The 27,664-nt window shown below is 43.9% G+C and overlaps 1 protein-coding gene across 5 annotated transcripts; it reads right to left on the minus strand.

The window, feature by feature from the left end:
* Positions 1 to 21: 21 nt before the first annotated feature.
* On the minus strand, positions 22 to 27,619 carry LOC310761102 (maestro heat-like repeat-containing protein family member 6). Of its 5 annotated transcripts, none has more exons than XM_083610686.1 (16): positions 27,499 to 27,619; positions 25,816 to 26,167; positions 22,240 to 22,392; positions 19,330 to 19,484; positions 17,519 to 17,684; positions 15,740 to 15,909; positions 14,791 to 14,925; positions 14,584 to 14,698; positions 12,585 to 12,728; positions 10,802 to 10,975; positions 9,585 to 9,740; positions 7,010 to 7,102; positions 6,221 to 6,323; positions 4,953 to 5,018; positions 3,041 to 3,152; positions 22 to 89 (listed from the first exon to the last, which is right to left on the minus strand). In XM_083610686.1, exons 2-16 carry the CDS (start codon positions 26,158 to 26,160, stop codon positions 77 to 79), a joined length of 2,100 nt encoding a protein of 699 aa, XP_083466812.1. In that variant the 5' UTR covers positions 26,161 to 26,167; positions 27,499 to 27,619; the 3' UTR covers positions 22 to 76. The 5 variants fall into 5 exon arrangements, with proteins under 5 accessions (XP_083466812.1, XP_083466810.1, XP_083466811.1 ...); XM_083610684.1 differs by having other exon boundaries at positions 10,802 to 10,978; XM_083610685.1 differs by having other exon boundaries at positions 10,802 to 10,978; positions 27,413 to 27,539.
* Between the last annotated feature and the right edge of the window lie 45 nt (positions 27,620 to 27,664).

Below are 27,664 nucleotides of genomic sequence, written 5' to 3' on the forward strand. Positions count from 1 at the left end.
CGCCACAATAAGACTTCACCGTGAAATTTCATACAGTGCTCTTTATTCAGATGGATATTAACTTCAGATACAGGCGTCAAATACAAGATCTGTAAAGCAGAAAGGTCAGCAAGAAAAGGAATCATCATTAACATTTCAGTAGGTGATGCAGTACACACCTTTTGACACTATTGGTCCAGGTGGGATTCTCTGAGATAGGCATGGCCAAACTTGGCCCTCCAGCTGTTTTGGGACTACAACTCCCATCATCCCTAGCTAACAGGACCAGTGGTCAGGGATTATGGGAATTGTAGTCCCAAAACAGCTGGAGGGCCAAGTTTGGCCATGCCTGCATGAGACCAAAGTGCATAATGACAAAACAAAATAAAACTACTAGTCTTGTGCCAAACCAGACACGGGGGCGGGGGAGGTTATATGTGTCTGCCCCATTTACATATAAAATGTGGGATGGGGGCTGACAAGAGTCTACCATGAGGCAGAGTGAGGAGTCTGTGCTGATTTGGGGTGTCATTAAATGGGAGTAGATATTTATCATCTCATATTTTTACTGCTGGGGGTGAGGAGAGACATTTGTGGATTTTTTTTTTGCCACATATACCAAAATAGTATGGATGGCTTTAGGTACAACATGATGGGATGAGGCATGAGGAGCCTTTCACATTCTGTCTTGGATCAGTCTTGCTTACTTCACCTAGATGGACCAGTCCTGCTTACCTTCCTACTAAAAGGAGTGCATAGAACTCTTCTCCTCCTATATGTTACAATACAATATGTTACAATACAATACCTCGGGTTGAAGTAGCTTTGGGATAAGTATTTTCGGGTTGTGCGCTGTGGTGACCTGGAAGTAACGGAGCGCGTTACTTCCGGGTTTCGCTGCTCGCGCATGCGCAGACAGTCAAAATGATGTCACACGCATGCGCAGAAGCGGCGAATCGTGACGCGTGCAGACGCGCGAATGCAAGTTGCGTTCGCTTCTGGATGCGAACGGGGCTCTGGAACGGATCCTGTTCGCATCCAGAGGTACCACTGTAATTCGGTCTGCCAGTCACTTTTCCACGTTCCTGCTTCTCATATTGGGGGAAATAAGGCATGGGGTGGGGAGGTTTTTGGGATCAGTGTGCTTTTTTTATGCACCCCTGCCTGCGGGACAGATTCTACCCCAGCTTTCAGGATAGCCAAGAAGAGTACTTCCTTATACAGCACATAGTTAAATTGTGGAATCTGCTACCATAAGAAGTATCATTATTATTATTTATGAAATTTGTATACCCGCCCTTCATCCGTAGATCTCAGGGCGGTTCACAACATAAAATTGCAATATAAAAGACACAAAAAACAAGAACAGAAACAAACCAAAATCCCACCATGATTCAAAGGCCACATGATAGGGATGGCCACAAACTTGAATGGCTTTGAAAGAGGATTAGAGAAATTCACAGAGGCTGAGACTATTATGGGTTATAAGCCATGGGTTACTAGTTCCTTCCCTGCCAGACTGTAGGGTGCAGTTAAATTTTTCGTAGGGGAACAGTTAGGGCTAGAGCCGCCAGCTTGCAAGGAGGATGGGGGGATAGGACGGTGCACACTTGACATCACGATTTCCCGACATCGCGTGCGTGAGCACCACGCCTTCCTCCCTAAGCTGGGCAGAAGCTTCCCGGGCTTTGCGAAAGAGGCACCAAGCCTCTGAAAGGATGCAGAGACCTCCTGCCTCCTTCCTAAAGCCAGGCGGGCTTGAGGAAGGCGGTGGGAGGACTCTTGGACCCTGTTGAGAGCATCGTGCCTCCCTCCCTAAGCTGGGCAGAAACTTCCCAGGCTTGGGGAAGGAGGCGCCAGGGGGACATTTAGGGGACCGTATGCCACTATTGCCAGGGGACTGTATGCCACTGAATACCAGTTGGTGGAAATTGCAGGTGGAAAAGAGTGGCGTTGCAGCCAGGTCCTGCTTGTGGACTTCCTATAGGCATCTGTTTGGCCACTGAGGTCACACCCACACCAAACATTAGAGGAACGTCTAAAGCACAAGTCTCCCCTGAAATAATACTGGGAACTGTAGTTTTGTTGTTGTTGTTTAGTCATTTAGTCATGTCCGACTCTTCGTGACCCCATGGACTAGAGCACACCAGGCACCCCTGTCCTCCATCGCCTTCCGCAGTTTGGTCAAACTCGTGCTGGTAGCCTCGAGAACACCGTCCAACCATCTCGCCCTCAGTCGTCCCCTTCTTTTTGTGCCCTCAATCTTTCCCAACATCAGGGTCTTCTCCAGGGAGTCTTCTCTTCTCATGAGGTGGCCAAAGTATTGGGGCCTCAGCTTCAGGATCTGTCCTTCCAGTGAGCACTCAGGGCTGATTTACTTAAGAATCGATAGGTTTGGTCTTCTTGCAGTCCACGGGACTCTCAAGAGTCTCCTCCAGCACCATAATTCAAAAGCATCAATTCTTCAGCGATCAGCCTTCTATATGATCCCCTTCATGGATCACTGCCCTGCCATGGCGAAGGGGCTTGAATAACTCAGAGAAGCTATGAGCTATGCTGTGCAGGGCCACCCAAGATGGACAGGTCATAGTGGAGAGTTTTGACCAAACATGATCCACCTGAAGCAGGAACCAGCAAGCCACTCCAGTATCCCTGCCAAGAAAACTCCATGGACAAAGACAACAGGGAACTGTAGTTTACCCCTCACAAAGCTATGATTCCCAGCACCTTGAACAAATGACAGTTCTCAGGATTCTTTGGAGGACGCCATGTTCATTAAATGTATGGTGTGGATGTGACTTTTGAGAATAGGATGTTGGCCTAATTCAGGAGGGCTCTTCTTAAGGCATGTTACGCTCTTCTATACAAACAGGGTGGATGTGTGAAAAGACATCGCCGCCATGTCTACTGTCATCCTTAGTACCAAAAAATGCTCTGCAGCCTATTTTCACCCCCACTGCTCAGGAATATTTAGCCCTCTTGTTTTCATTCTTGTCCTTGGTAGCTTTTTTAAAATCTATTAACGCTTAATTTTCACCGTACAACCTGAAAGAAAACGTACCTTGGGAAATAGCGGGAACATCTGAACAGGTCTGCGCAGTACCTGCGTACTTTTTCTGGTTCTGGAACAACCGGGACAGGGCGCTGTGCTTCTGATGGGAAAGAGCTGAAAGCTGAGACAAAGAGGAAAGGGCAGATCAAGACCTGACATGGGAATGACCCAGTTCTCCTCCCTGTCAAATACAACAGCTGCTTTGGGCAAGGCTGGGTTAACAAAGAAGCATTCTATGCCTTAGCATACCATGGAATAGAGAAAGAAGAGATACTGTAATGCTAAACAGTGTATGTCGTACACATGAGCGAGTGAGAGGGATTGTTTTGTTTGTGCATCTGTGAAAGCTTTTCATGACAAAGGTGGGAATGAAAAGCGGTGAAATTAATTTTGCAATGAATGAAGAGACACAAGAGAGCTGGTGGGTTGTAGTGATTAGAGGGTTAGAGGCTAGGAGCCGGGAGAAGCTTCCAGATTGTCACTGTTTTGTGGGTGGGATACAATTACCGTATTTTTTGTTCTATAAGACTCACTTTTTCCCTCCCTAAGGGGAGATGTGTGTGCGTCTTATGGAGCGAATGCAGGCTGCACAGCTATCACAGAAGCCAGAACAGCAAGAGAGATTGCTGCTTTCACTGCACAGCAATCCATCTTGCTATTCTTGCTTCTGAGATTCAGTATATTTTTTTTCTTGTTTTCCTCCTCCAAAAACTAGGTGCGTCTTGTGGTCTGGTGCGTCTTATAGAGCGAAAAATACGGTATATACCGGTCATTTCCGGTTGCACAATTGAAGTGTATTTTGCACTCTTGCACCCACCCCCACAACGCCAAACTTTGTTCAGGAAAGGGAAGTGATAGGAAAATGTGTGCTAGAAAGTGTAGGATACCAAATCGCTTGATGTGGTGCACAACTTTTGTGCAAACAAATCAGAATGAACACTCAGTAAACAGCAGACATTGCATAACCTCTGTACACATTCTGTGAAAACAAATCAGAACGAATGCTCGCTAGACAAGCCTCCTGGAAGAGTCGCAGTGTTCAAATCTCCACTCAGCCATGAAGTCCCCTTGGTAGCTTTGGACTAATCACTATTTCTCAATCTAACCTGTCTCAAAGGGTTGTTTGCAGGATAAAACCTGGGAGAATGTATGTATGCCTCCCTGATCTAAATATACTAAACAAGTCCCGCAAACTCTCTGATATGAAAGAGAGTGTATGACCTTGACCAGTAGGCAGGGGTGGGGAAGATATTCAGTTCAGTTTGCATTTATAGGCAGGTTTGCATCTTTAAAGGAAAACCTACCTAATTTGCATGTTCCAAAACACTATGCAAACCTAAACAGAGCTTGTCATTGGAAATCTGCACGTCTCTGAATTTTGCATTGCACCCCTCTAGCCAGGTGTGCAAAAATGCATATTCCAAGGTGAAGTATGCACAAAATGCACATTTTAGTGGAAATTACGAATCTACATTCTACTGGAGACAATGCGCTTTGCAGAAAAGTGAATATGAGGAGAAATTCATACTAAATTGCTGATCGATTTTCATAAGAAAATGTTCTTTTAAAAGAAAATTTTCAAAGCAATGTGGAAATAGGGAGAACTGAATTTAAGATTGGGAAAAAGGACAGATTCGCTAGTCCCTACAAGGAAATAGGTGTGTGCTTGCTATCTATCTATCTATCTATCTATCTATCTATCTATCTATCTATCTATCTATTTATTTTTCTATTCATGAATGACAAAGAGTGCTGTGCTTAACAGCAAGAAAGATGTACAGAAATGGTACAGATACAGTTTCCTCTACAGGTCTGCATATTTTATTTCTGTTATTAGTGCAGACAGCAATAAGCAGCTGAATCCAGTAGCAATACAAGAAAATGCAGACATCTTACTATTGGATGATATTATGATATTTACCTTGCCTCAGGAAGTCCACTTCTGACTTTTGTAGAGGACTGGAATCTAAGTGCTCCAAGATAGAATCTAGAGATACGCCATACTCAGTGTAAATAAAAAGGGCTATTTACTTTACTTTCAGTTATATCTCTGTAGACGAAGGGTAGCATTTGCCACCAACTTCTTCAATAACACAGATTACTATCTGCAGATAGAGCCCAAACTATATTGCTTTCATTGGTTTTTAAAATATCTGCCACACAGGCCAGTTGATCCCTTAAGGTGGCTCTCTCAAAAAATAACATTAAAATCAACAGCAGAAATATAAACAAAACGAAACAGAAGAGTATATAAACATGCACATACACAAAAATCAATCTGGTTAAGAAAAGAACAGAATGATAAAAGCCATCCATAGGTTAAACACCCACTCACAACACCCCAGGACAACTGCCATCACTGAATGCCTCGCAGAATATGAACATCTTTATAATCATTCAATGTAGAGACTAGACAGGCATATCTGTGGTGTATGGAGTTTCAGAATTTGGGTCTCACCACTGAAAATCTGGGGCTAGGAACAGATTCCTAGGCATCACAGCAGTAAAAAGTAAGATTTCCTCATGGGAAAGTCTAGAGGAGAAGCTTTCAGAATTACCCTCAGGAAACCTTTTCTGCACAGATTTTTCTGTCAAAAAACATCTGTTTGTTTGCAGCGGTTTACACAGAACATCAGCCAGGCTGGTCTGGCTTGCTATTGGCCAACTGAAATGAGAGGACGTCCTGCATTCCTAGCACTTTCCCTACAAGTATACATTGCAGGGGAAGATTGGTGATGATGGTCAGGCTCCATCCTCAGAGAAGCTTCTCTGCCCATGATAAGCTTTCAATGAATTTCATGGCTTCTTGGAAACACCATTTGACAAGCCACTGACCTAAAGGGAGAAAAATGAACACCAGGGAGAGACAGACCACATGCCTGTCGTGTTTTATTAAGTTGCTTATGAATGCAGGCCCAGATAACAGTGAAATTCTGCATGAGTTTACTTGGAAGTAAGCAAGGCACATTAAATTGAGTGGGACTTCCTAGGTAAATGTGCACAGAACTGTAAATCGAGCCTGCAATCCTATACACATTTTCCTGGGAGTAAATCCCCACTGAACTGAGTGGGGATTTACTTCTCAGTAGATAAGAATTCAAATAAGTTTCTCCTCCTAAGCAGAATAGTCTTACGAGCTGTGACAGAACTGGGATGGCAAATAAAGATGAAAGGATTCTGTTTATATACCTATAAACATGGTGGCCGCATTTCTTGTATGCATTTGTGGGCTTTGAGTATAGTCTTGCGCCAGGTCCAGAAAGTTCCGTAGTTTCCCTGGATGTTCCTTAACCTACAAAATGAACACTTTGATAAACACACCGTAATGGCTGCATAGACAGGGTATATTTGCCAGTTAAGAATGGATCTTTTAGAAACAGAAGTGAAACTTGTAGAGTCATGGGGCCGGATTGGCCAATACTGCTCCCCCTCCAGGATCCAGCCTATCACATGGACTGCTGTCCCTGCCTCTAGCATCCCTGGCCATCCACGTGGGAATGGCACATTCAAGTACACCCTGTGCAAGTAAAATCCAATGCATGGAGGCCAAAATTATGGAATCACCTTCCTTGGGGGGAAAATCCAGTAACAGCTATGTGATCGTTGGACGACATGCATCAGGTTTTCTTGTTTTGGGGGAATTTTAATGCAGAGTTCCCCAAACTCGGGTCCCCAGCTGTCGTTGGACTACAACTCCCATCATCCCTAGCTAGCAGGACCAGTGGTCAGGGATGATGGGAGTTGTAGTCCAAAAACAGCCGGAGACCCAAGTTTGGGAAACTGTTCTAATGCAACATTTCCGCAGGATTGGCCAGGGATTATCAAAACACATATGGTAAGGGCATATACATTCCTTCAATGTGGCTGAAGGAAGCCTGTTTCTCTGCCACACACACTTTCGCTGGTTCATTTGAAATCAACAGATATGAAGTCTACGGATAATATTGAAAAGATCCCAGTGTGTACAAAGGGCCTCACAAGGTGCTTGCAAATCATGCTCCAAGAGTCCTGGTTGTCATTTGCAGTCCATCCCAAGAAGACTTTGCACTCTTTTAAGCTGTCTCTACGACTCTGTAAAACAAGAGAGACAAGAAGCCTTCCCCAGAATTAGTGAAAAAAAGAGATAATTTGAAAAAAAAGTCGAATAAAGCCAAATAAATTTTATAAGGCCATATGTAATTGCCTCAATCATCTAAAAAAAAAAATTGTGTGCAATCTGCTTCCTGTTAAGCCCTTTTGTGTAGTTTGCTGGATCTTTTAAGAATTGTCATTAGGATCAGAACTTTTATTTAGAGAAGGAAGTTTCTAGCTCTCTTGAGTGCAGAGCTAAATGAAATAATGACGAAAGCCACCAAAACCCAATGTATAAAGAAACCTTAATATATCATTATGGCTTTCGAAGCTCACAATTTCTTCTAAACCAGTATTTCCCAAACTTGGGTCTCCTGCTGTTTTCAGACTACAATTCCCACCATCCCTGACCACTGGTCCTGCTAGCTAGGGATGATGGGAGTTGTAGTCCAAAAGCAGCTGGAAACTCAAGTTTGGAAAACCCATCAACAAGCCCAAGTTTCCACCCATCCCCAGTTTGGTTCTAACAATTCCGGAACGTTCTGCTCCTTATTCATTAATGAATTCATATCTGTTGATTTCAAACTGTTGTTCTTGAAAAATCAGCATCCAATTAATTTAAGCGCAGTATACTGAAAAAGAAGAATGAGGTGTATATCAGCTGCTATTCTGTCTGTGCTTCCAGTTTGGTCATTGGAGGTCTACCAGTTAATAATTTCCTCATAGGAATTCTTCACACCACCTACTTCCCAAGCTTTTAGGAATTGCTTCCTCGGGGACTGAGCTATGTCTTCAAAGCACGGTTCACTCAGTAGAGGCTGGGTCGTTAGTGTGAATAGACCACTGTAACACCAACCTCAATCTGCTTTCAGTCGCCACCTGCCTACCTTCTTTCTTAAAACCAGTTGGCTTGGGGTTAGCTTGGGCTCCAACTATAGTTGGTCTCCCTGCCTTCTACCCCACTAGTTGAAATGGGCGCCAGCCACCACTGCTTACACTTGTAATATCATGAGTCCTGGAAGGTTGGTCAACATTATCGTTATCGCATTATATTCCAGACAGGGAGTAGGGGCTGAAATTAGGAGACTGTAGTTTGCTTAAGCGGCCCAAGAATGTCATGGCTAAGGTGAGATTTGAACTCAGGACTGGCAACCCCACATTCTAGGAGCCACTGTACTTCTCCAGCCCTCAACTGGCCTGTTCTCAAATATCACCTTTATCCCCAGCAGTATTCTGTCACTGCAACAAAATATGCAGGTGCTGCCTTGTCTTCTGATCCAAAGTAATTATATTTTTAGCACTGCATTATTCGGACTTTGTTATTTTATTGGTCAGCCTCAAAAACTGAACTGTCGGTAATTGTATTTTAAAGTCGCACACTATTCTGGATACTTCAATTATAAAAGCGGTGAGCAAGTGCAATAAATCATTAGAACAAATCCATGCAAAGATAAATAGGTGCAAAGCAGAGGATTGCGCTTCTGCTGTTCAAGCAACTTTCTGCTTTTGGAACCATGAGCAGTACATCTTGCCAGTAGAGGCCCTTCTAGCCTTGGACTATAGAGCTGCACTTTTTGGCTGTGGCCATTGTCACAGGTGTAAGGGTGCCCTGAGAAGCCCCCATTGGCCTCACCAGAACTGTTGCCACCATGTGGCATCTTTGGGCAGCTTCTAGGGTTCCGGCACTTTAGCCAGGCGGACTGCTGATGCTTCCTAGGCCTGTGAGCTTCCATTTTAATTTCCCACAATGCCCTCAGCCTAGAAATTTAACTGGTTGTTTCCAGCTGCCCAGCACTGATTGAAAGGTCTGTTATGGGTGCCTCTTGCTGTTGCCAGCACTGCCAGGTAAATACACAACATCCCATCGGTGTAGGAAGAGGCCAACCAGAGAGAACTTGGTTGACGTCTCCCTCAGGCATAGCTGTCAAGTTACAGATTTGAAAATAAGGGACCAGCAGCCTCAAAAATAGGGGATCAGCAGCCAAAATAAGGGATTTTCAGGGCACAGGTATGTTCAACTTCTGAGCCCCTCCGAGCCAAAGGCAGAAAGCCCAGCCAGCAGCCAAACAAAGCCTCAAGAGGTGGTTCCCACAGCGCAGCAACCCGGCAAAGGGGATGCAGCAAGGGAAACCACCGTCACCTTTCCGCTGGGAAGCGCTGAGCAAAGGCGAGTCCCCAGGCAACGTGGCCGATTTGATCGGCACAAGGCATGCAAGCTCCACGCCCCAGTCGTTCTTAGACTCCTTACTGGGTGAGCAACGCAGCCAAGCAACACAGTTGGAGCCTCCCTGGCCAGCAGGGAGGGAGGGAGAGGAGCTGCTTCCTTTGAAACCCGGGAAATTTAAGGGATATCATCAATAAGGGACAGCAGCGGGGCACGGGGCTGGGATAAGGGACTTTCCCGCCGAATAAGGGACGGTTGACAGCTATGCCCTTAGGGCGTCCTTATCAAGGCTTTGCAAAAAGGCACAATATCATTTACCTTAGCCGCAGTCAGATGTGGATCTTGGAGGTTCAGTAGCAACGTGACAATACTGTTGAGAACCTGGTCCTGCAAAGCGGCTTTTTCTTTCACGTCCAGGTTCTTAATCATGTCTTGAAACAGCCTGTTTGCCGCACAGGTTATTTTGGGTCTCCCCTGGGAATGAAAGAGAAAGGAAAAAGTTTGACTTGATAACCTTCCTGAGAGACTTTGAGGCTATGTAGAGAGATACTCCTGTTTACACTGCATCCAGGGCACTCTCACCACTGGTTTGGGAAGAGGTGTTTGCACAATGTTAGCCACAATCCCTATTATCTATCCTGTATCTATCCTGTTACGGGACGTGGGTGGCACTGTGGGTTAAACCACAGAGCCTAGGACTTGCCGATCAGAAGGTCGGCAGTTCGAATCCCCGTGACGGGGTGAGCTCCCATTGCTCGGTCCCTGCTCCTGCCAACCTGGCAGTTCGAAAGCAGGTCAAAGTGCAAGTAGATAAATAGGTACCGCTCCAGCAGGAAGGTAAATGGTGTTTCCGTGCGCTGCTCTGGTTCGCCAGAAGCGGCTTAGTCATGCTGGCCACATGACCCGGAAGCTTTACGCCGGCTCCCTCGGCCAATAAAGCGAGATGAGCGCCGCAACCCCAGAGTCGGCCACGACTGGACCTAATGGTCAGGGGTCCCTTTACCTTTACCTGTCTATTTTGTTGTTTCTTGTGAAATATTGCCTTTTGATGCATTTCCCTCAAACCAGCTTCAATCTGAGCTGTGAGAAAGAACAACCTGGCTTACATTTTAATCCTTAGATACCATGGGTTGACTCCGTGCCTGGAGTACGAACTGAAGGTAATTTTCTAAGATCTGTGCACCCCCCCCCCAATAAATGCATCATGACCCAAATATGCTTAAGACTGCAATCCTAAACATAATTGTTCTCTGCCGGCTCCAGGGTTTTTTTGGTTTTTTGGAGGGGGCACTTGGGCAAGACATCCTCAATGGCTGCAGCCACTGCCACTTGAAAAGAGCATACAGGAGACATATCCAGGGCTTTTTTCCCAGCCTGAACTTGTCGAAACTCAGTTCTGGCACTTCTCAGGTGGGCACCATTGCCATTATAAGAGAACAAGGGAGGCGTTCATGGTGAGTTCTGGCTCCTCTTTTTTTCCCCTTACACCTGGAAAAGCCCGCCTCACATAGATGAACAATTCTTCTGAAACTTACGTCGGCCAAGAAAGGCTGAAGCTGTTTGACGATCTTCACAAATATGTTCATGTTTATATTGTTTTTGTGGAGTGTTACGATCTTGTTTGTGACCTCCATAGCTGTCAAAATCACCTTCTCATCAGTGTCGTTAAAACTTGGAAGTATACCCAGGAGCAGGTTGGAGAGCTCTTTCTTCTGAAAGGACACCAAAATCCTTTTACTGTTAGACTACAGTAGCAATTTCACATTATGTGACTGGGATCCTTAGTTTAGTCTTGCTGTTGTCCCCTGACCAGAGCTGTGCACACGTGGTACTCCCACCAGTGGAAAGGAGTGGGGGAACACTTCCCATACTCTTCCTCCCTGGAGAACTTTGTGCCCTCCCAAAAATCTGCTCTGGAGGGTTGGGGGAACCTACCAGAACAATATGAGAGGTGATTTAAGCGGGAAGGAGGGAATCAGGAGAAATAGCCTCCCCTCCATTCCACTAGTGGGATCCTCCACTGGATCTCAGTCTCATCCGTGAAGGAAAGGAACCCAAATGTTCAGAGTTGCACAAAACTGTATCTGAGCCTGGTCAGCAATATCACTAGCTGCAGATAAGCTTCACTCCATTCCTAAGATGAAAGGTGTGAGGCTTAAGCCTTACCTGGGAGCCATACCTACTAGCCTAGAAACTGTTCCCCCAGTGCAGGGCGTTCATACATAAAACCTGAACATACCCTGGTGCTTTAGAAGCAGAGGAGTAGCAGGGAAACTTAACAGAGCTGGGGGTGATAACATCCTCTGCCAGAGAGCTTGAGCTCAGGGTGAGGCCCTGTGATGTAGGCTAGACCCTGTGAGGTAAGCTAGGCTCAGACGATGGTTGGCCCAAGTTCACACACTGAACGCCATGACTAGCCCCTCCACTACAGCATTTACCACCAGGAATCTCCAGTGTGACAAATTATTTAACCATTTCCAGACTCAGGAAACAGATGCCCATTTATGTACCACAACTGTTTCATTCATTGATGCTATTGAAACATATCATGGATGCAGACATAAGCCCAATTAAAAAGTAATAATCTCAGTCCAGCAAACCAGATTTATTGGACTGAGAACAAGTACCGTGTTCACAACCCCCTCTCCTCCCATTTCTCATTTACTGTAATGCAAAGCATTGTTTTGGTGGTCGCATACTGCCACATAACCAGGAAATGTATCGCCCCATGACACAGATTTGCATAAAATGTACATGTGCTAATTTATAACTATAGATGCACATTTAGAAATTATTACTATACACTTCCACCATTGTAAGTCTGTGCCCAGTGACCAGGGTATCTGTTGGTCTGTTTTCCTAGGTCAAGGCCCCTATTTTCCCTTCATATTGTTATGAATTGGGAGTTGGGGAAAGACTCTCCATTACCCTAAGTGGGGCACATAGATGGGACACGTTTGTTGAATACTGCCCAATAGTTCTTGCCCCTGAGCACTCACTCAGTTGAAAATATAATCTATTTATCCCGCTTCTGTCATAGTCTCGCCACGTTCACATCTAGCTGTGATTATTAAGTGGTGAGAAAAGGTACTCTGCACATGCCCTTATTATTCACATATTCCCATGCCTGGGCCCTGGCATCTGACACAGGTTCTGGAGCTCTGCCCCTGGATCAGTTCCTTAAAGATACTCCCCCCAACTTCTTGTTTCAGTATAGCATGTTTTGCTTCAGTGCAGAGCACCAGTTCAACACCTCCACCTCGTCCTTAGCTAGAGTTTCCTTTAAGCAACAGCAACAACAAAAATGAAATCACTCACGTTTTGCAGGTGACGCGCCACATTGCCCATTCCATGGAGACTGAGCCAGCGGTAGGTTGGGCATGAATCAGCCTGCCAGTTCTTCAACAGGCCCAGGATGTAATGTTTTTGTAGCACCGTGTAGGTGGATTCAGACGAGAGAAGCTGAACAACACAAACCAGTAAATATGTGGCAGGAAATTCAGAGAACTTTCCCTATACGTTGCCAGCTATCGAAAGGTAATGATAGAATACTGGAGTCACTCTCAGCTGTTGCTGGTGTTTCAGTTAATGGATAAGGGTTTCCCCTCAAGCCCAAAGACTGTTATTTTTTTATATGAAAAAAATATTGGTAAAGTGGTAGGATTTGGCTGGAATAGTATTGCTTTGCTTTTTGTGTTGCAGTCACGGTCTGTTTCAGACGTCTCTACCGTATTTTTTGCTCCATAAGACGCACTTTTTTCTTCCTAAAAAGTAAAGGGAAATATCTGTGCGTCTTATGGAATGAATGTGTGGTCCCCGGAGCTGAATTGCCCAGGGGCAAAAAGAAGATCATGCTTTTTTTTTTGAAAGAGAGAAGTGGGTGATGAAACAAAGCCATTGATCAGCAAGCGATCGGGAGCAAGATAAGGGACGCTAGAGATAAAAGAGGCTGCTTGGGAGGGGGGAGGTAAAGACAGCAAACTTGCAAAGGGGAAAACAGGAAGACTAAAGCAATAAGGAGAGAAATTAGAAGAAGAGGAGGAGCAAAAAACTGCTCCAGCTAAGGAAAAGACAGTAAGGCAAACAAGAGGGAAGGCAGTGTTGAAAGGAAACAGCTGATCGGTGGGATCAGAAGAGAGATAAGGGACACTAGCGGAGGCTGCCTGGGAGGGGGGAGGTAAAAGCCCATGGAGCCTCAGGATTTTTGCATTGGGTCACCCCAAATTCACCATCAGATCACGTGTCTGTGGCCACAGCATGAACCACAAAAATCCACTGTTTCGTTCAGAATATATTTTTTTCTTGTTTTCCTCCTCTAAAAACTAGGTGCGTCTTATGGTCAGGTGCGCCTTATGGAGCGAAAAATACAGTGACTTTTCTGCTGGCTACAAATTTTGTTGGCAGGCTGTGTTATCTGCACTTCTTGAGTTGTTTTTTTCACCGCATACCTATACTTATGCAATGCACCTGAAATTATTTACATTATACGTGGCAGTGGGAGAGAGGGGGAGAAGAATGTGTACAGCAACCCTGCCATAAAGACAGGCTGGAACTGAGTGAATATACAAGGGCCCAACCTAACATTTGTTTTCCATTCCTAAGTGACTGGGGAAGGGCTTCTAGCTCAGTGACTAGAAAGCATCTGCTTTCCATGCAAAACACCCCAGATTCAATCCTGGCATCTCCAGACAAGGCTGTGAGAGATCTCCTCAAGCCACTGCCACTCAGTGTACGCCAGGGAGCCTTTTTTGTCCTGAGGGTCTCTCCAACCTCCCAAGGGCTGCATGCCAACAGTGGCCTTAGTCATATTCCTCACAACTAGGGAGACGTTTAATCTCAGGGTCGTGGGTTCAAACCCCACGTTGGGCAAAAGATTCCTGCGTTGCAGGGGGATGGACTAGATGACCCTCGGTGGTCCCTTCCAACTCTACAATTCTATTATTCTAAGTAGCTCGTAAGCATTTATGCAAATATAAACACATGCATATATGCAAATACATTCACATATACTCTCCACAGCTTTTTCTGCTTGGCCCGCCGAAAGCTTCCAAGCAACATTGACATAGGCTGTGTAATGGAGGGGTGAAAAAATGTAAGAGCTAGGAGGTTTGTCAGTAGATATAAAGTACTGTATCTGTTGGTACAGCAATGGAATGTTTCCTCTTAACCATTGCCTGTTCCTCATGGTGTCTGAAGGCAAAAAAAGAGGATGCAAAAACAAACACATTTACAGTTTTGTGTTCTGCTAGGACCACACTTAATGGCTATGTAATGTCATATTTCTCAAGATGCTACTCAAACAAGAAAATAGACATACTGCAGTGAAAAAGGCCATTGCCGTCAGCTTCTGCTGGTCATCCCCATGATGGAGAAGAGGAATCACCTTGGTAAATACCGCATAGTCAAGCCCATGATGATGTTTGACAAGGGCTCTGTAAGGATATAAACAATACTTTATTTTTGAATATGCAGAAGGCACACTGAAGAACACAATAGCCTCAAATTCAGGTCCTCCACTACTTGCCTGGCCAGAAGGAGAACTCCTTCGAGGTAGTTCTCTGGTGAAGCCAAAAGGTCCCAGCTTCCTGTTAGACTCGTAAAACACGCCTGAGGAGCCTTCTGCCTTTTCACCAAAGCCTTTAAAGCATCCATGGCGCAGCTGAATTCAGGGAAAGAAAAAGCATTTGACAGGGACAATTGCCTTACTTAGAGCCCTATGGCACACACACCCCTTCATGAGTTTTGTTAGATGGCATTATTAAATCCTTTATAAATGATTGTGGTTTGGTTTACTAGGAGCTTGCATCTTGAAGGTTATGAAATGCATTATTACTGTAATTTGAACCTGAAACAATAAGGAAGGAAGTGGTGTAGACAGCTCAGTTCATTAGAACAAGCCGAGTTTGGAAAGGAACACAGCATGCATGTTTATTATTATTATTAATTATTATTTATATGATGATGATGATGATGATGATGATGAAATTTCTTTTTGAATTTTTATTTTGAGGAAAATATTTGCGTGCATTTTGGGAAGGTATGGTCCAGGGCATCGTAATCCCATGAATGCTCATGGAATCTTGCTCATTGTTCCCTTGCTTTGATGAGGGCAAGAAATAGCGAACTGGTCAGAGGCAGAGACAACACAGGTGGAGCAGAAACAAAACTGGGCAAAGCAACTGACTCTTACCTCTGCATAGCAGGCAATATCCTAACCACATAAAAGCCCAATGGGACTTTACTGATAAAGCAAAATAAATTTCTCAGTAAAGCCATTTTGGAATGGACAATCTTTTTCAGATTAGAAAGCCTTTTTCTGCTAAGACATTTTAATGAGAATAGCTCTCCTGCTGCAGTGCAGGAAAGAGTAAGACCTCCGGAGCCTTTCCTTACAAGCCAAAGAAGAGAGAATTATGTTCTTATCAGACACTGATATTTACAGGGTTAGTAGTACTCCATTAGCTGCTTGTTACCTAATGTAGTTTGATGTTCTGATTATGTCCTCTTGTCCAGGTTCGGAATCTGTACAGTTCATCAAGTAGTGCAGCTGAATAACTAGGAAGATGATCACAGATACGTAATAGCTGTTCATAGGGATTTTGCACTTTTTATCCCTAAATATTATGCATAGGGCCTTTGTTGCCTGAAACAGAGTAAAAAAACAACAGACCTTAATTCTAGGAAGTTTGGTTGTTCTCCTACAAGCAGATATCACTCGTTATGTTTGTTCTCGGAACATTGCAGTCTTAACCTAAGACTGTGAGTTAGGGTTACTTTATGGCAGACGTAGCACCCTCTAGATGTTGTTGGACTACAACTCCCATCATCTCACACCACTGGCCCCATTGGCTGGGGCTGATGGGAGCTGAAGTCTAACAACCTCTGTGGACTCGTTGACCACTCCTATTGTATGGCTACAATGAGAGATTCTAGCAAAACCTGGAGACAAGCAACCTAGAATATTTTTCATGTCCTTTTCGTTCCCTTCCCGGTTTTGTCCCCTCTCCCCATAAAGCCCGACATCTTCTGTAACTGGTCCATTTACGAACTAGGTAAGCAATATTGCCAGATTGCATATCCAAGCATAGAGATGGTCCAGTACTGGGGCATCAGAATACTATTAATTAATTAATTTTGTATATCGCCCTTCATCTCTAGATCTCAGGGCAGTTCACAACATCAAAATACAAGCTTAAAAAACAATATACATAATAAAAACAAGAAGCAAAACACACACACAAACCAATAACAGCCCTCCCTCAAACACGTTTAAAATGTTATTGGGTGTTAATCAGCCTGGTTGAAGAGAAACGTTTTCGCCTGCTGCCTAAAGGTGTATAATGAAGGCGCCAGCTGAACCTCTGTGGGGAGAGCATTCGACAAATGGGGAGCCATTGCAGAAAACGAGTCTGGTCATATCTTGGCCTAGTTCCACAGGTTCCAGAACATTCTATTGCTTGAAATGAATGATAAGATGGCACCCTTCGGTTGAACACTACTTAAAGACTGGGAATGGGAGAGAATCCGCCATAGCACAGAAGGGCAGCAGGTTAGCATGGGAGCAGGCCTTGTGACATACAGAGCTCTACCCTCTAACACTTTGTTTGCTTCTGTGCTTAGCACCTGCTTGCTGCAGGGCATGAGCTAAGCAACTTATGCACATGTCCAACTCCTTCCAGAGTACATGGCCTGGGCTGGTTGCCTCTCTGCTTGCTTGCTTGCTCACTCACTCACTCACTCAGTCAGTCAGGGCAGAGGCCTCTCCCAATCACACTGTTGGTGATGTGCTGGGGGGAAGGCAACCAGGCAAAACAGCTAGCCAGCCAGTCCATGCCAAGAACAAGAAAGCATCCTCACCACCAGAGTGCGGGCCCCAGGAGGATTAAAAAGAAGAGAGGTGGGCTCAGAAGGTATAGCCAGGAGGGTCTGCTCCACCTGCACTCCCAGAATCAGCTGCTGAGGCAACCACCTCACTCTGCCCAATAACAGGGCTGCCATGTTTTGTGCACTCTCTATTTCAGGGTTTCCCAAACTTGGGTCTTCAGGGGTTTTTTGGACTACAACTCCCATCATCCCTAGCTAGCAGGACCAGTGGTCACGGATGATGGGAACTGTTGTCCAAAAACAGTTCCCAAACTTTGCTCTATTGGGTGGTGGCCTCCAAGTTGTGCATCTTTCTAGATCCCAGTCTATGCTCTAGCACAGCACAGCTTGTTAAAATTGGAGGTAAAGGAATAGCATATTTCTCTCACGGCTAGCGGTAGAAGGGAGGAGTTGTCTGTGAACTTTCCATCTGATCCTGGGCGTTCGCCGCTAAGGCAAGGTTTCCTTTTCAGCACTTCAAGAAGCTTGGCAAGAACCTGGAGTCTTACAGGTTGTTTAGCTTGGCCCAAGGCTTCCCAGATTTGAGTGATATGCCTAAAATTAAAACAAACAAATCTATATCAGTGTCTACACACACACACACACACACACACACACACACACACACACACACACCACTGCTGATCTCATTCTCTCTTGCATTTCTAGTGTTGTTTAAAGTGGAGTTATATGTATATACAGTGGTACCTGGCTTTATGAACTTAATTTGTTCTGGAGGTCCATTCTTAACCTGAAACTGTTCTTAACCTGAGGTGCGCTTTCGCTAATGGGGCCTCCCACTGCCACCAGTGCACGATTTCCGTTCTCAACCTGGGGCAAAGTTCTCAACCTGAGGTACTACTTCCAGGTTAGCGGAGTTTGTAACCCGAAGTGTTTGTAACCTGAAGCGTTTGTAACCCGAGGCACCACTGTACATGAATTAAGATGGATAAAAGAGCCCAACAGAACTGAAAGCCTGTTTGCTGCAAATAATAATTGTTTGTTTACTACTAGAGGGCTAAAAGCATTTTATAGGATTTGATATTTTCATCAGTCTAGCCAGTGTTATGAAAAAGAGGTGCCGGAACTCACCATGAACACCTCCTTCTTTTAGAATGGCAATGGAGCCCACCTGAGAGGTGCCAGAACTGAGTTCTGGTGAGCTCCAGCTAAAATAAAAAGACCTGAGTCTAGCAATGACCCCCAGAACAGACAATGTAGGAAGAGAGAGCCCTGCTGGCTATCAGTCCAATGGCCCATCTAGTCCTCCATACTGTTCTCACAGTGGCCCACCAGATGCTTGTGGGAAACCAGCAAGCATCTTTTCCTCACATTTTAAATGTTGGTTGGGTTTTTTTTTTTGTATGATTAGGTTTTTTTGGAAATGCATGTGCAGGTATAAACAATAAACAAATTCAAAAATGCATTTTTCATGTGGTGTGGTATAATTTCTAAATAAGAGCTATGGAGTCAGTTTTGAATGAAAAGGATGCTTGGTCTCTGTTACATGGAATTTCTTATCTTGTCCATGGATATGCAGAGAATAATTGATATGTTGCTTTTTTAGACACACTTGCCTAAAAACTGCAAAATGTCACCAGCTGGAACGCACCACTGGAATACAGCTCCCAAGATGGCTGCTCATGAGACAAAGGTTCCTTTCCCCCGGTGTACACAATACTGAGCTAGTTGGATAAATATTCTGACTTGCTGTAAGGCAGCATCTTATGATATTCCTTGGTTTACCCTTAGATTCATTGTTCACAGGAATAAAATGAAGTGCATGCTGTCACCTTGGGATAATTGGTGACTATCGTCACACACTTTAGGTGCTGTCTCAAGACAGCTGTTCAGACCTTTTGCTAGCTCAGTGTAATTGAATCACCAAGAATATTTACATTGGTTAAGAAGTGACAAAGGTCACCTACAATATTCTGGTATAAGTTCTGAATATTTGAGTAGGTAGAGCGAGTGATATCGTTGCCAGTTTAGCCCACAGATTTTTCCATCAGAGGCAACCAGAGGAACTCACACAGGTGAATCAATGTTATTTCCCTGTGTGGCATGGCAGTTGGAGCGCAGAACCTGGGAGACCTGGGTTCAAATTCCCACTCAGCCATGAAACTCACCTGGTGGCCTTGGGCAAGTCAAAGCCTAACTTACTTCACAGGGAATCATGGACGACAACTCAGTTCCTCACCTGTCACAAAGCAATGAGAGTTTCAGAAGGCTTGAAACAGTTTCTTCTGTGTGTTTTTCAGCCAGGAGGCACACAGCCCCTATGGCAACTTCTCTTGCACTAGGTTCCTGGATAGCTCGCAGGTGGAAATAAATAATATCAATGATTTCTGGCACCTGGGATAAAACAAAACAAGGGTTTACACTGAAGATTCTTTCACAGTTTCTGTTGCTTTTGCATTTTATTTGCTGTAGCACTTCTTAGTGTCTAGGTGAGAATGGCTTGCAGTGCGACAGAAAAGATAGCAGTTTGGATAAATAGCCGTGCTCTTGTCATAAAGCGGTTAGAATGAACTCAACAAATTGCATCACTGCACTACAATGGTTATATATGCAGCCCCTCCAACCAATAGACCCTTGCTGTTCAGATACTGCTCTGACCTGAGAATAATTTGGATGTTTAGAACATGTCTAAACATGATTGCTTCTAGGCTGACTTGCAGTGACTGAATCAGCTGAGAGTTTTTGAAACAGGCATTACAGATAGTGATTGGGTTAAATTCAGAATTGGGGGAGTGCGTACAGTAATATGAACTCTCATAGCTTAGAAATCTGCACCGAGATACATACATACATATATACATATACATATATATATATATATATATATATATATATATATATATATATATGTGTGTGTGTGTGTGTGTATATATATATATATATATATATATATATATATATATATATTCATGCATATGCAGCAGAGAGGGCTTGCTAGACAGAGATAAGAGAGGCCCACTATCCTTTACTAGGGATGGACAAAATGCTCTTAATGTTCATGTTCCTTGCATATGAGTAGACCGACATGTCTATTCCATTCTGTGCGGATTTGTTTGGCAAAATCCTTTAAATATTCTGCACGCTTTAAAAATGCATTTATCACCGATAAAGAACTTTCAAGGTAGCCTGAGGGCTTCCCTGAACATCTCCTCCTCCTCCTCCTCTCTCTCTCTCTCTCTTTTCCTTCTTAAAAAACATTTCTAGTTGCTCAGAGCAGTTAGAAAGCGCAGCGCTTGCCACAGCCATGGAAAACTTTTGATTAAAAAATGCATGGAAGCAGTATGATGTGCCATCCCTGGCAGGTGATTTTTGGGAGAAAAAGATGGCTGAGCTCCGGCACCTCCTTATCTAGAAAAATAGCAGTGTACACACATTACTATATTTGCATTCAGTCATTTTGTTCAAGTGTCAACCAACTAGATACCTGCTAGCACTTCAGAGTTTGATTTAATTTGCTGGAATCTGACCTACATATGGATGTTCGTAACAAGCAGACTGATCAGATAAAGCAGCGCAGTTGCTTTGCTTCTAGAGAACTACAGATAGTTCATCCTGTCTTTGTTTTGGTATAGGAACATAGGAAGCTGACTTATACTGAATCAGACCATTGGCTCAACAGCTCAATTTTACCTACACTGACCACTGATGGCCGTTCCAGTCTCTGCCCACTGGCAGGGCTGAAAATAGTGTTATGAAAGGTTAATTCCTGTTATGTCCCTCAGTGTGGCAATGCAAGGATATAGCAGGTGAAATACTGATGTCATTGATCACTTAGCATGGTCACCTTGCAGTGTGAATAACCTTTAAATGACCTTTAAAGCCCTAAACGGCCTCGGTCCTGTATAACTGAAGGAGCGTCTCCACCCCCATTCGTTCAGCCCGGACACTGAGATCCAGCGCTGAGGGCCTTCTGGCAGTTCCCTCATTAAGAGAAGTGAGGTTACAGGGAACCAGACAGAGGGCCTTCTCGGTAGTAGCGCCCACCCTGTGGAACACCCTCCCTTCAGATGTGAAGGAAATAAGCAGTTGTCCTATCATTAAAAGACATCTGAAGGCAGCCCTGTTTAGGGAAGTTTTTAATATTTAATGCTGTACTGTTTTTAACATCTGATTGAGAGCTGCCCAGAGTGGCTGGGGAGACTCAGCCGGATGGGCGGGGTATAAATAATAAATTCTTATTATTCTTATTATTCTTATATTATTATTATTATTTTCAATTCCCTCTCTATACCATAGCTCAGTACAGTATTGCAGACAATCTCAGGTTCAAACCTTGGCTTCTCCAGGGAGGGCTGGAAGTTCCCCAGTCTGAAACCCATCTGCAAGCCCTGACGAGGCGAGGAAGGAGTTTACTGAGCAAAACCCAAAGGGATTAATCAATTAGTAATAGTTATCCGGACTAGCTCATGGATGTGAGCGAGGGCAATCTGCCTGTGACATCTGTCACCCCACTGATTGCTAGAGATGATACGGAAGATCACTAACTGGATTTTCTCTGCCTCTCATACCCAGCTGAAGTTCCCCTTGCCTCTCGCGTTTGCGTGTACGTCCTTCTAATTTTGCCACCCCTAACATTTCGCTGCCTTAGGCAGGTGTGCAGTTCGCCTAATGGTTAAACCATCCCTGGAGGTACTGCTGCTCTTGTGGAGCCCCAAAAGTTCTTGGCTGTGATGCATTTGTAAGGTCAGGAAACAGGGATGCAAAAAGAGCCAATGAACATCCAAGAAAATGGAGCTTGCCCAGCTGAGGGGGCTGAGGGGGTGAAACTGTGGCTCTCGTTCGTTTGGAAAGCCTATGTGCATGTGTGGAGCAGCAAAACACCTAAAGGGCAGGTAGCAAGGGGGGAGAGAACTGAGGTGGCTATCACAACACTGCTCTTGGGAAGAAACTACCTGACAGGCTAAACCTATAACTGGGCTAGCAGATCCCTTTCATTGATCAGAACAATGCAAGCAGGCAACCAAATAAGCTGGCATACAAACAGCTAGTTGCTTCAGTACTTTTGTCTGTCTCTAGAATTCATTGCTAGAACCCACAAGGCACAACCACCTCAATTTTCTGAAACCCATAAGCATCTCTCTTTTTTTACCTTTCCCCTCAGTTTGTTCCTCTCTTTTTTCAAGATTGAATTTAGCATAGCTGAAGCTGCCTGGATGCTATTTTTTTCTGTGTCCCTCAGGCTAGCAATGGCTAAAAGTATCTGACCCGTCACAGTGGACTCTGCATCAGCTCCTTCAGGTATCTGAAATAAAACAGAGAAGAGGCAGTTGTGGGGGATACATCCATTATCCAAAAGATGAACACCCACAATAGACAAGCTAAAAGTATTGCTGAACTGGAGAAGTTGGATTTAATGGTTGGAGTGCTCGAGTCAGACTAGGGAGACCCAGAACCAACTCCCTACTCTGCCATGAAGTTCACTGGGTTGAACTTGGGCCAGTCACTATCTCTCAGCCTAACTCAGTGATCTTTCATAGGTTTTGTGAGGATAAAAAGGGGCGGCACAGCTACATATGCTGCCTTGAGCTCCTTGGAGCTGATTTCTAACATACACTCACATACATTCCAACATCACAATTACAGTATTCAAATGTAAAGCAGGGACAAAAATACTCTGAAAGGTTTCCAAGATTATATGAGATGTCCAGGCAGAAAGAAGACCTAGGTCAGGGGCAGGGAACATCTGGCCTTCCAGATGTTGGCCCCATCATCCCTGCCCATTGGCTGCCCTGGCTGAGGCTGATGGTACTTGGTGCCCAGTAACATGTGGCGGGCCACAGGCCATCTATCACCCAGACCAGTGTTTCCCAAACTTGGGTCTCCAGCCGCTTTTGGACTACAACTCCCATCATCCCTAGCTAGAAGGACCAGTGGTCAGGGATTATGGGAATTGTAGTCCGAAAACAGCTGGAGTTTGGGAAACACTGGCCTAGACCATCAAGGCAAGTGTGTGGAAACAGAGGTCTTCTCTCTCTCTCTCTCTTTTTTTAAATGATATTTATTCAAAATTTCATCAATACATAAACAAAAACAAGAAAAAACAGAAAAATACAGCAAAAAATAAAACAAGAAGAAAAAACCAAAAAAGAAAAAAGAAAAATACAAATCTCAAATTACAACTTTTCATTTGCTTATTTCTTGAACTTCCTCACACCTCCCTTTTTGTATTCTAGTTTAATTCATTATTCCAGCAAATTCTTCCCATGTTTCTCAATTTTAATTTAAATAATTAATCTTCACAATCTATCTTGTTTATTAATTCAACATAACCTTTCCCTCTTTTAATTTAATCTGTAATTCAATTTACCTTAATCTCTTTAACCTTATCTTATCTTAAAAATCTTAAAATTTCAAAGTTTACGTCTTATTCATTCATATCTCCTTAAATCATTTCTACTAAAGCCAATTTAGTTCCTTTCCGGCATATTCCCTGGTGTTTCATTAATGTTACACTGATTCCAAAATTAACAAAAGAATTTCCCTTGATATCTCTAATTTTTATCCAACGTCCCTTCTTCCTGGTTTCGGGTCATGTCAGTCCTTTCAGTTCATTACTTCCAGTCCATCAATCTGGTGTTCTAATATCGGAGGCCCTTAAGTCTCTTCTAGGCCCCTTCTGCACGATTTCTTGTCCTTGTTTGCGCTTACACACTTCTTTGTCTGTTGTTGATTTCTTAGGGAGTGGGTCTCCGGAGGTTTCCATCCAGTAATAGTTTCCCTTTTCCTCTGTCAGACTGGCCCCTTCCCCCCAGTCCCACTCCCTGTCATCTTTGTAGTCCAAAAAATATTTCTCCAAAAGATAGTTATTCACCTGTTTCATAGTCCCTCTAGAGTTAAGAGCTTCATTTACTTCAAACCCATCCCAGCACTCTCCAAGTTCAATCTTCCAGTGCAGTAACTTTTGTTCCTGCAGGACTTTGAATCCCTCCTTTTGTGTTGTTTGAGGAGTAATTACTGCCTCTTCCTTCTTCATCTGCCCTTGGACTTGTCTTGTCAAGCCAGTTTCTTGAATTGGTTGTTGTGTAACTTCTTTATCCTTATTCCCTGTTAAATCATATTCACTGGCGACAGCACTCATCAAGTCCAATTTTTCATGCATCAAATTCATTTTGTCCTGCAGCTGCTGCAGCAGGGCATTTGTCAAACCAAGGGCAGACACCAAACATTCCTTCCAACTCATTTCTGTTCAAGGTCAGACAGCAAGTCCCACGATCCAAAAACTTGCAGCTGTAGATCCCAGATAAACAGCAACAGCAAACTGACAGGCTCCCTCTAGGGGATACAATTTGTATCCACTTTTTTTTTAAAGTATCCAACAAAGAAAGTTACTTTCGATTTCAAGTCCTTTCAATTTTCAAATACTTTGTATCTTTAAAATACAGAAATGCAGAAGGTAGCATTGAAGTTAATTTGTTTCTCTTCTCTTTTTTTACCTATCTGTCAAAATACTCCACTTTCAATCAATGGACATCGCAAGCAATTTCTGTCCCGACACCCCGTCCCCAGGTTTGGGACGATGGAAACTTAGATTCCTTTACTCTCCTCCTGCAGGATTAGACAGTCAAATTTACCCCCCCCTTTTCTCCTGCTTTCCAAGGGGGTTTTATTGGTTGTAGATGCAGGAAATTTCCAACTTTAAAGCAGTTTTCCAGGCTATTAGGTTGCAAGGTCTTTGCTTCAATCTATATACAAAAAGCGGAAGGCAGACTTCCTGTTTAAACCTTCCCGCTTGTGCCTAATTCAAAAGTTTTGCAAATTTCTTGATCCAATTCTCCGTTTTTACTCACGGGTACTTGATTTAGAGTCCGAATGTCATCAGGAAAAAGTCAGCGCTCTCCGGCGATGGCTGTGCGGCTTCCCTCCATGGAAATAGCGATCGGTTCGCAGCACCGCGCTGCTCACCCCACTTCACTCTGGAGCCCCAAAAAGGGGTTTCCTCGTGAGTAGGGGAGGCGCTCCTGGTGCTCTGCCAAACCCCACGTTCCCAGGCTTCTCCGCCTGGGATTTCTAGCGGGTCCCCGCCTTCGCCGCGGCGGGAAGACCCAATTTCCACGGAGCCCGTTCCTCCGATCGGAGGAAGTCCGCCATTCATCGTTGGCGCTGACTCGGAAGTCGAAAACAGAGGTCTTCTCCCATAACAAGAGGGAGATATAACTTCGAAATTTGCAAATGAGCGAGCCTTTTCACAAAAGTGGTGTAAAGTGGCTCTGGTTTGTAATACAAATGTGTATAAAACTCACACTGGCACAATGCTCATTGACTTTACAAACGTCTGCATTAGAGGGTGTGTCATCAATATCGTGTGAGGAAAGCACCTGGGTGTTTTAATCTCATGTGTAAAATAGTTTATGGCATGGAAAGAGCGAGAGTTTGGAGGCTGCAGGAGCAAGTGTAAAGAGGGAAGCCTCTTCACCCCTGAGAAGGATGCAAAAATGTGAACACAGAAGTGATGGTCTGACAGAGTAGCCATAAAGGCTACAAACCTATAACTGCTTACCTGAGAGTAAGTCTCACTGAACTCCATTGGACCTACATCAGAGTAAACAGACATAGACTTGTGCTTTAAGGGGGTCTGTGTTGTATTGTTGTGGCCAATGATATGTGCAAAAGGAGAAGATGATAGCTGGGAAAGAGAAATCCACCAATTCGTACAGAGTGATTGTACCTGATTAAGGTTTTCGTTTTCCGGCGGCGGCGAGATAACATGATGACCTTTCTTCTCTTTTTCCTTCACGAGAAAGTCCCCAGGCTCTGACACTGGCTTGGCAGCAGAGACTTTCTCTCGAATTTGTGTTTCTGTTTTCAGCATACAGTATTTTTTCTTGCTCGGCACAAACATCTGGGCTGTATATGGATTTGTTGCCTTTTCCTGGGTCATACCATCTCTCGGGCTATCAAAGTTGGTTTGTGTAGCCTTATCTTCACAGGTAAAGTCTGGTTCGCTGGCATATGCCGTGCTCATCCCAACATGTGGGCCGTAGGTCTTTTTAATCTTTTCTTTTACAACCATGGTTGATCTAGAAGAAAACACACACACACACACACACACACACACACACAAACTTTTGTTACAGTGTAACTTTATACATATCTCAAATTCTCCCAGGGAAGCGTGTATGAGATTGCAGCCTTATTCTTTTTTTTATTAAAGGTCTTCAACCGAATATACCATAAAATCCAAACTAATAAAAAGAATAATAAAAAACAATATATCAAACAGAAAAACCAAAGAGAAAAAGAAAGATACATTGATAATAATCCTCATATGATCCTCATAAAATAAAAAATATATAAATATATCTGTGTAGCCCTCGGTCACCATTTTACCTTAAACATAGAGTTTAATCCTCCCACCTGGGAGAGCTTCTCTTTCCTTGTCTCCCACCCTGAGAAAAACCACTCTGACCTGCCTCTCATAGAGGCCCCTTCCTCTTCTCTCTGTCAGCTCCCTGTATGTATCTTGATTTATCACAAATATAATTCTTTAGCTGTCAAGACATACATCTAATTAATATTACCAGAGAGCAACCAAAAATCAAAGATCACACAGGACATCCAGACCAAAAGAAAAAGAAAAACTTGGTTTATGGGGTTGTTGCTGTTTTCAGTATGAGAGACACAAGTTTGCTACAGTGTCTGGAATTGCATGCACGCCATACACCTGAAGAGCCATTCCTCCCCCTCCAAGAATCTTGGGAACTATAGTTTGCTAAGGGTGTTGGGAATTGTAGCGCGCTCTTGGTGTAGGGTAAACTACAGTTCCCACAATTTGTGGGGAGGGGGACATGCTTTAAATGTATGGTGTGTATGCAGCCCTCTCAATATGCGCTATAGAAGTGATGATTAAATAGTTAAAATATAAAGCAGATTTCATTTCTTCCTGGGTTAATTTTCATAGTGCTTTTGAAATCTCAAATTGAGACAAGGTGAAGTCTATTCTAACTGCACCCAGGTATGTTTTAAAGAATCATTTCCCACCAGGACATAATTGAAGGGTCACTTCCAATTGACATGAATTTTCAGTTACCTACAGAATCCATTGGGATTTATCCTGCGTACAAAGAAACAAATCCCAACACACACAAAATACAAGCGCTCTTATTACTTAGCCATCAAACTAAACACAATGAAAACCCATGCTGAGATTCACAACGGCAAAAGCCAAGAAAGACTACTGGAATGTTTTGACAGCCAAAATCTCTGGAAGGACTGAAGACCTTCAGAACAATTTTTTTAAAATGCTGGTTGCAGAAGACAAATACCAGTGGCTATGTCTGGCACCAGCAAGTCTCTGGTGAGTTAATGGAGGCACAGAGAAGCAACAGACCACGTGGAGCCATCTACTTACAACCTGCATGGTTGGAACCAGTCATATATTTCCCGTTCTGCTGCAGCAGTTTCTGCCTCACTGGAATGTAGCAATGAAAGGATCAGTGCTCACCAGGGCCCGGGTCACAATGGATCTTATCACGTCAGAGCTTTTGTGGCTACCACGGTAACAATATCACCAAGGG

The sequence above is a fragment of the Podarcis filfolensis genome, assembly GCF_964270895.1.
Source record: "Podarcis filfolensis genome assembly, chromosome: 4".
Classification (NCBI taxonomy): Eukaryota; Metazoa; Chordata; class Lepidosauria; order Squamata; family Lacertidae; genus Podarcis; species Podarcis filfolensis.

Bases quoted from the DNA above. Each gene is read 5' to 3' on its own strand.
- LOC310761102 (XM_083610684.1), bottom strand. From the start codon at position 26,160: ATGGTTGTAAAAGAAAAGATTAAAAAGACCTACGGCCCACATGTTGGG. The intron at 14,699-14,790 runs GCAAGTAGTGGA...ATATCCTTACAG, and splicing joins GGAGTTCTCCTTCTGGCCAG to AGCCCTTGTCAAACATCATC. The intron at 6,324-7,009 runs GTGAGGCCCTTT...TTCATTTTGTAG, and splicing joins GCATGATTTGCAAGCACCTT to GTTAAGGAACATCCAGGGAA.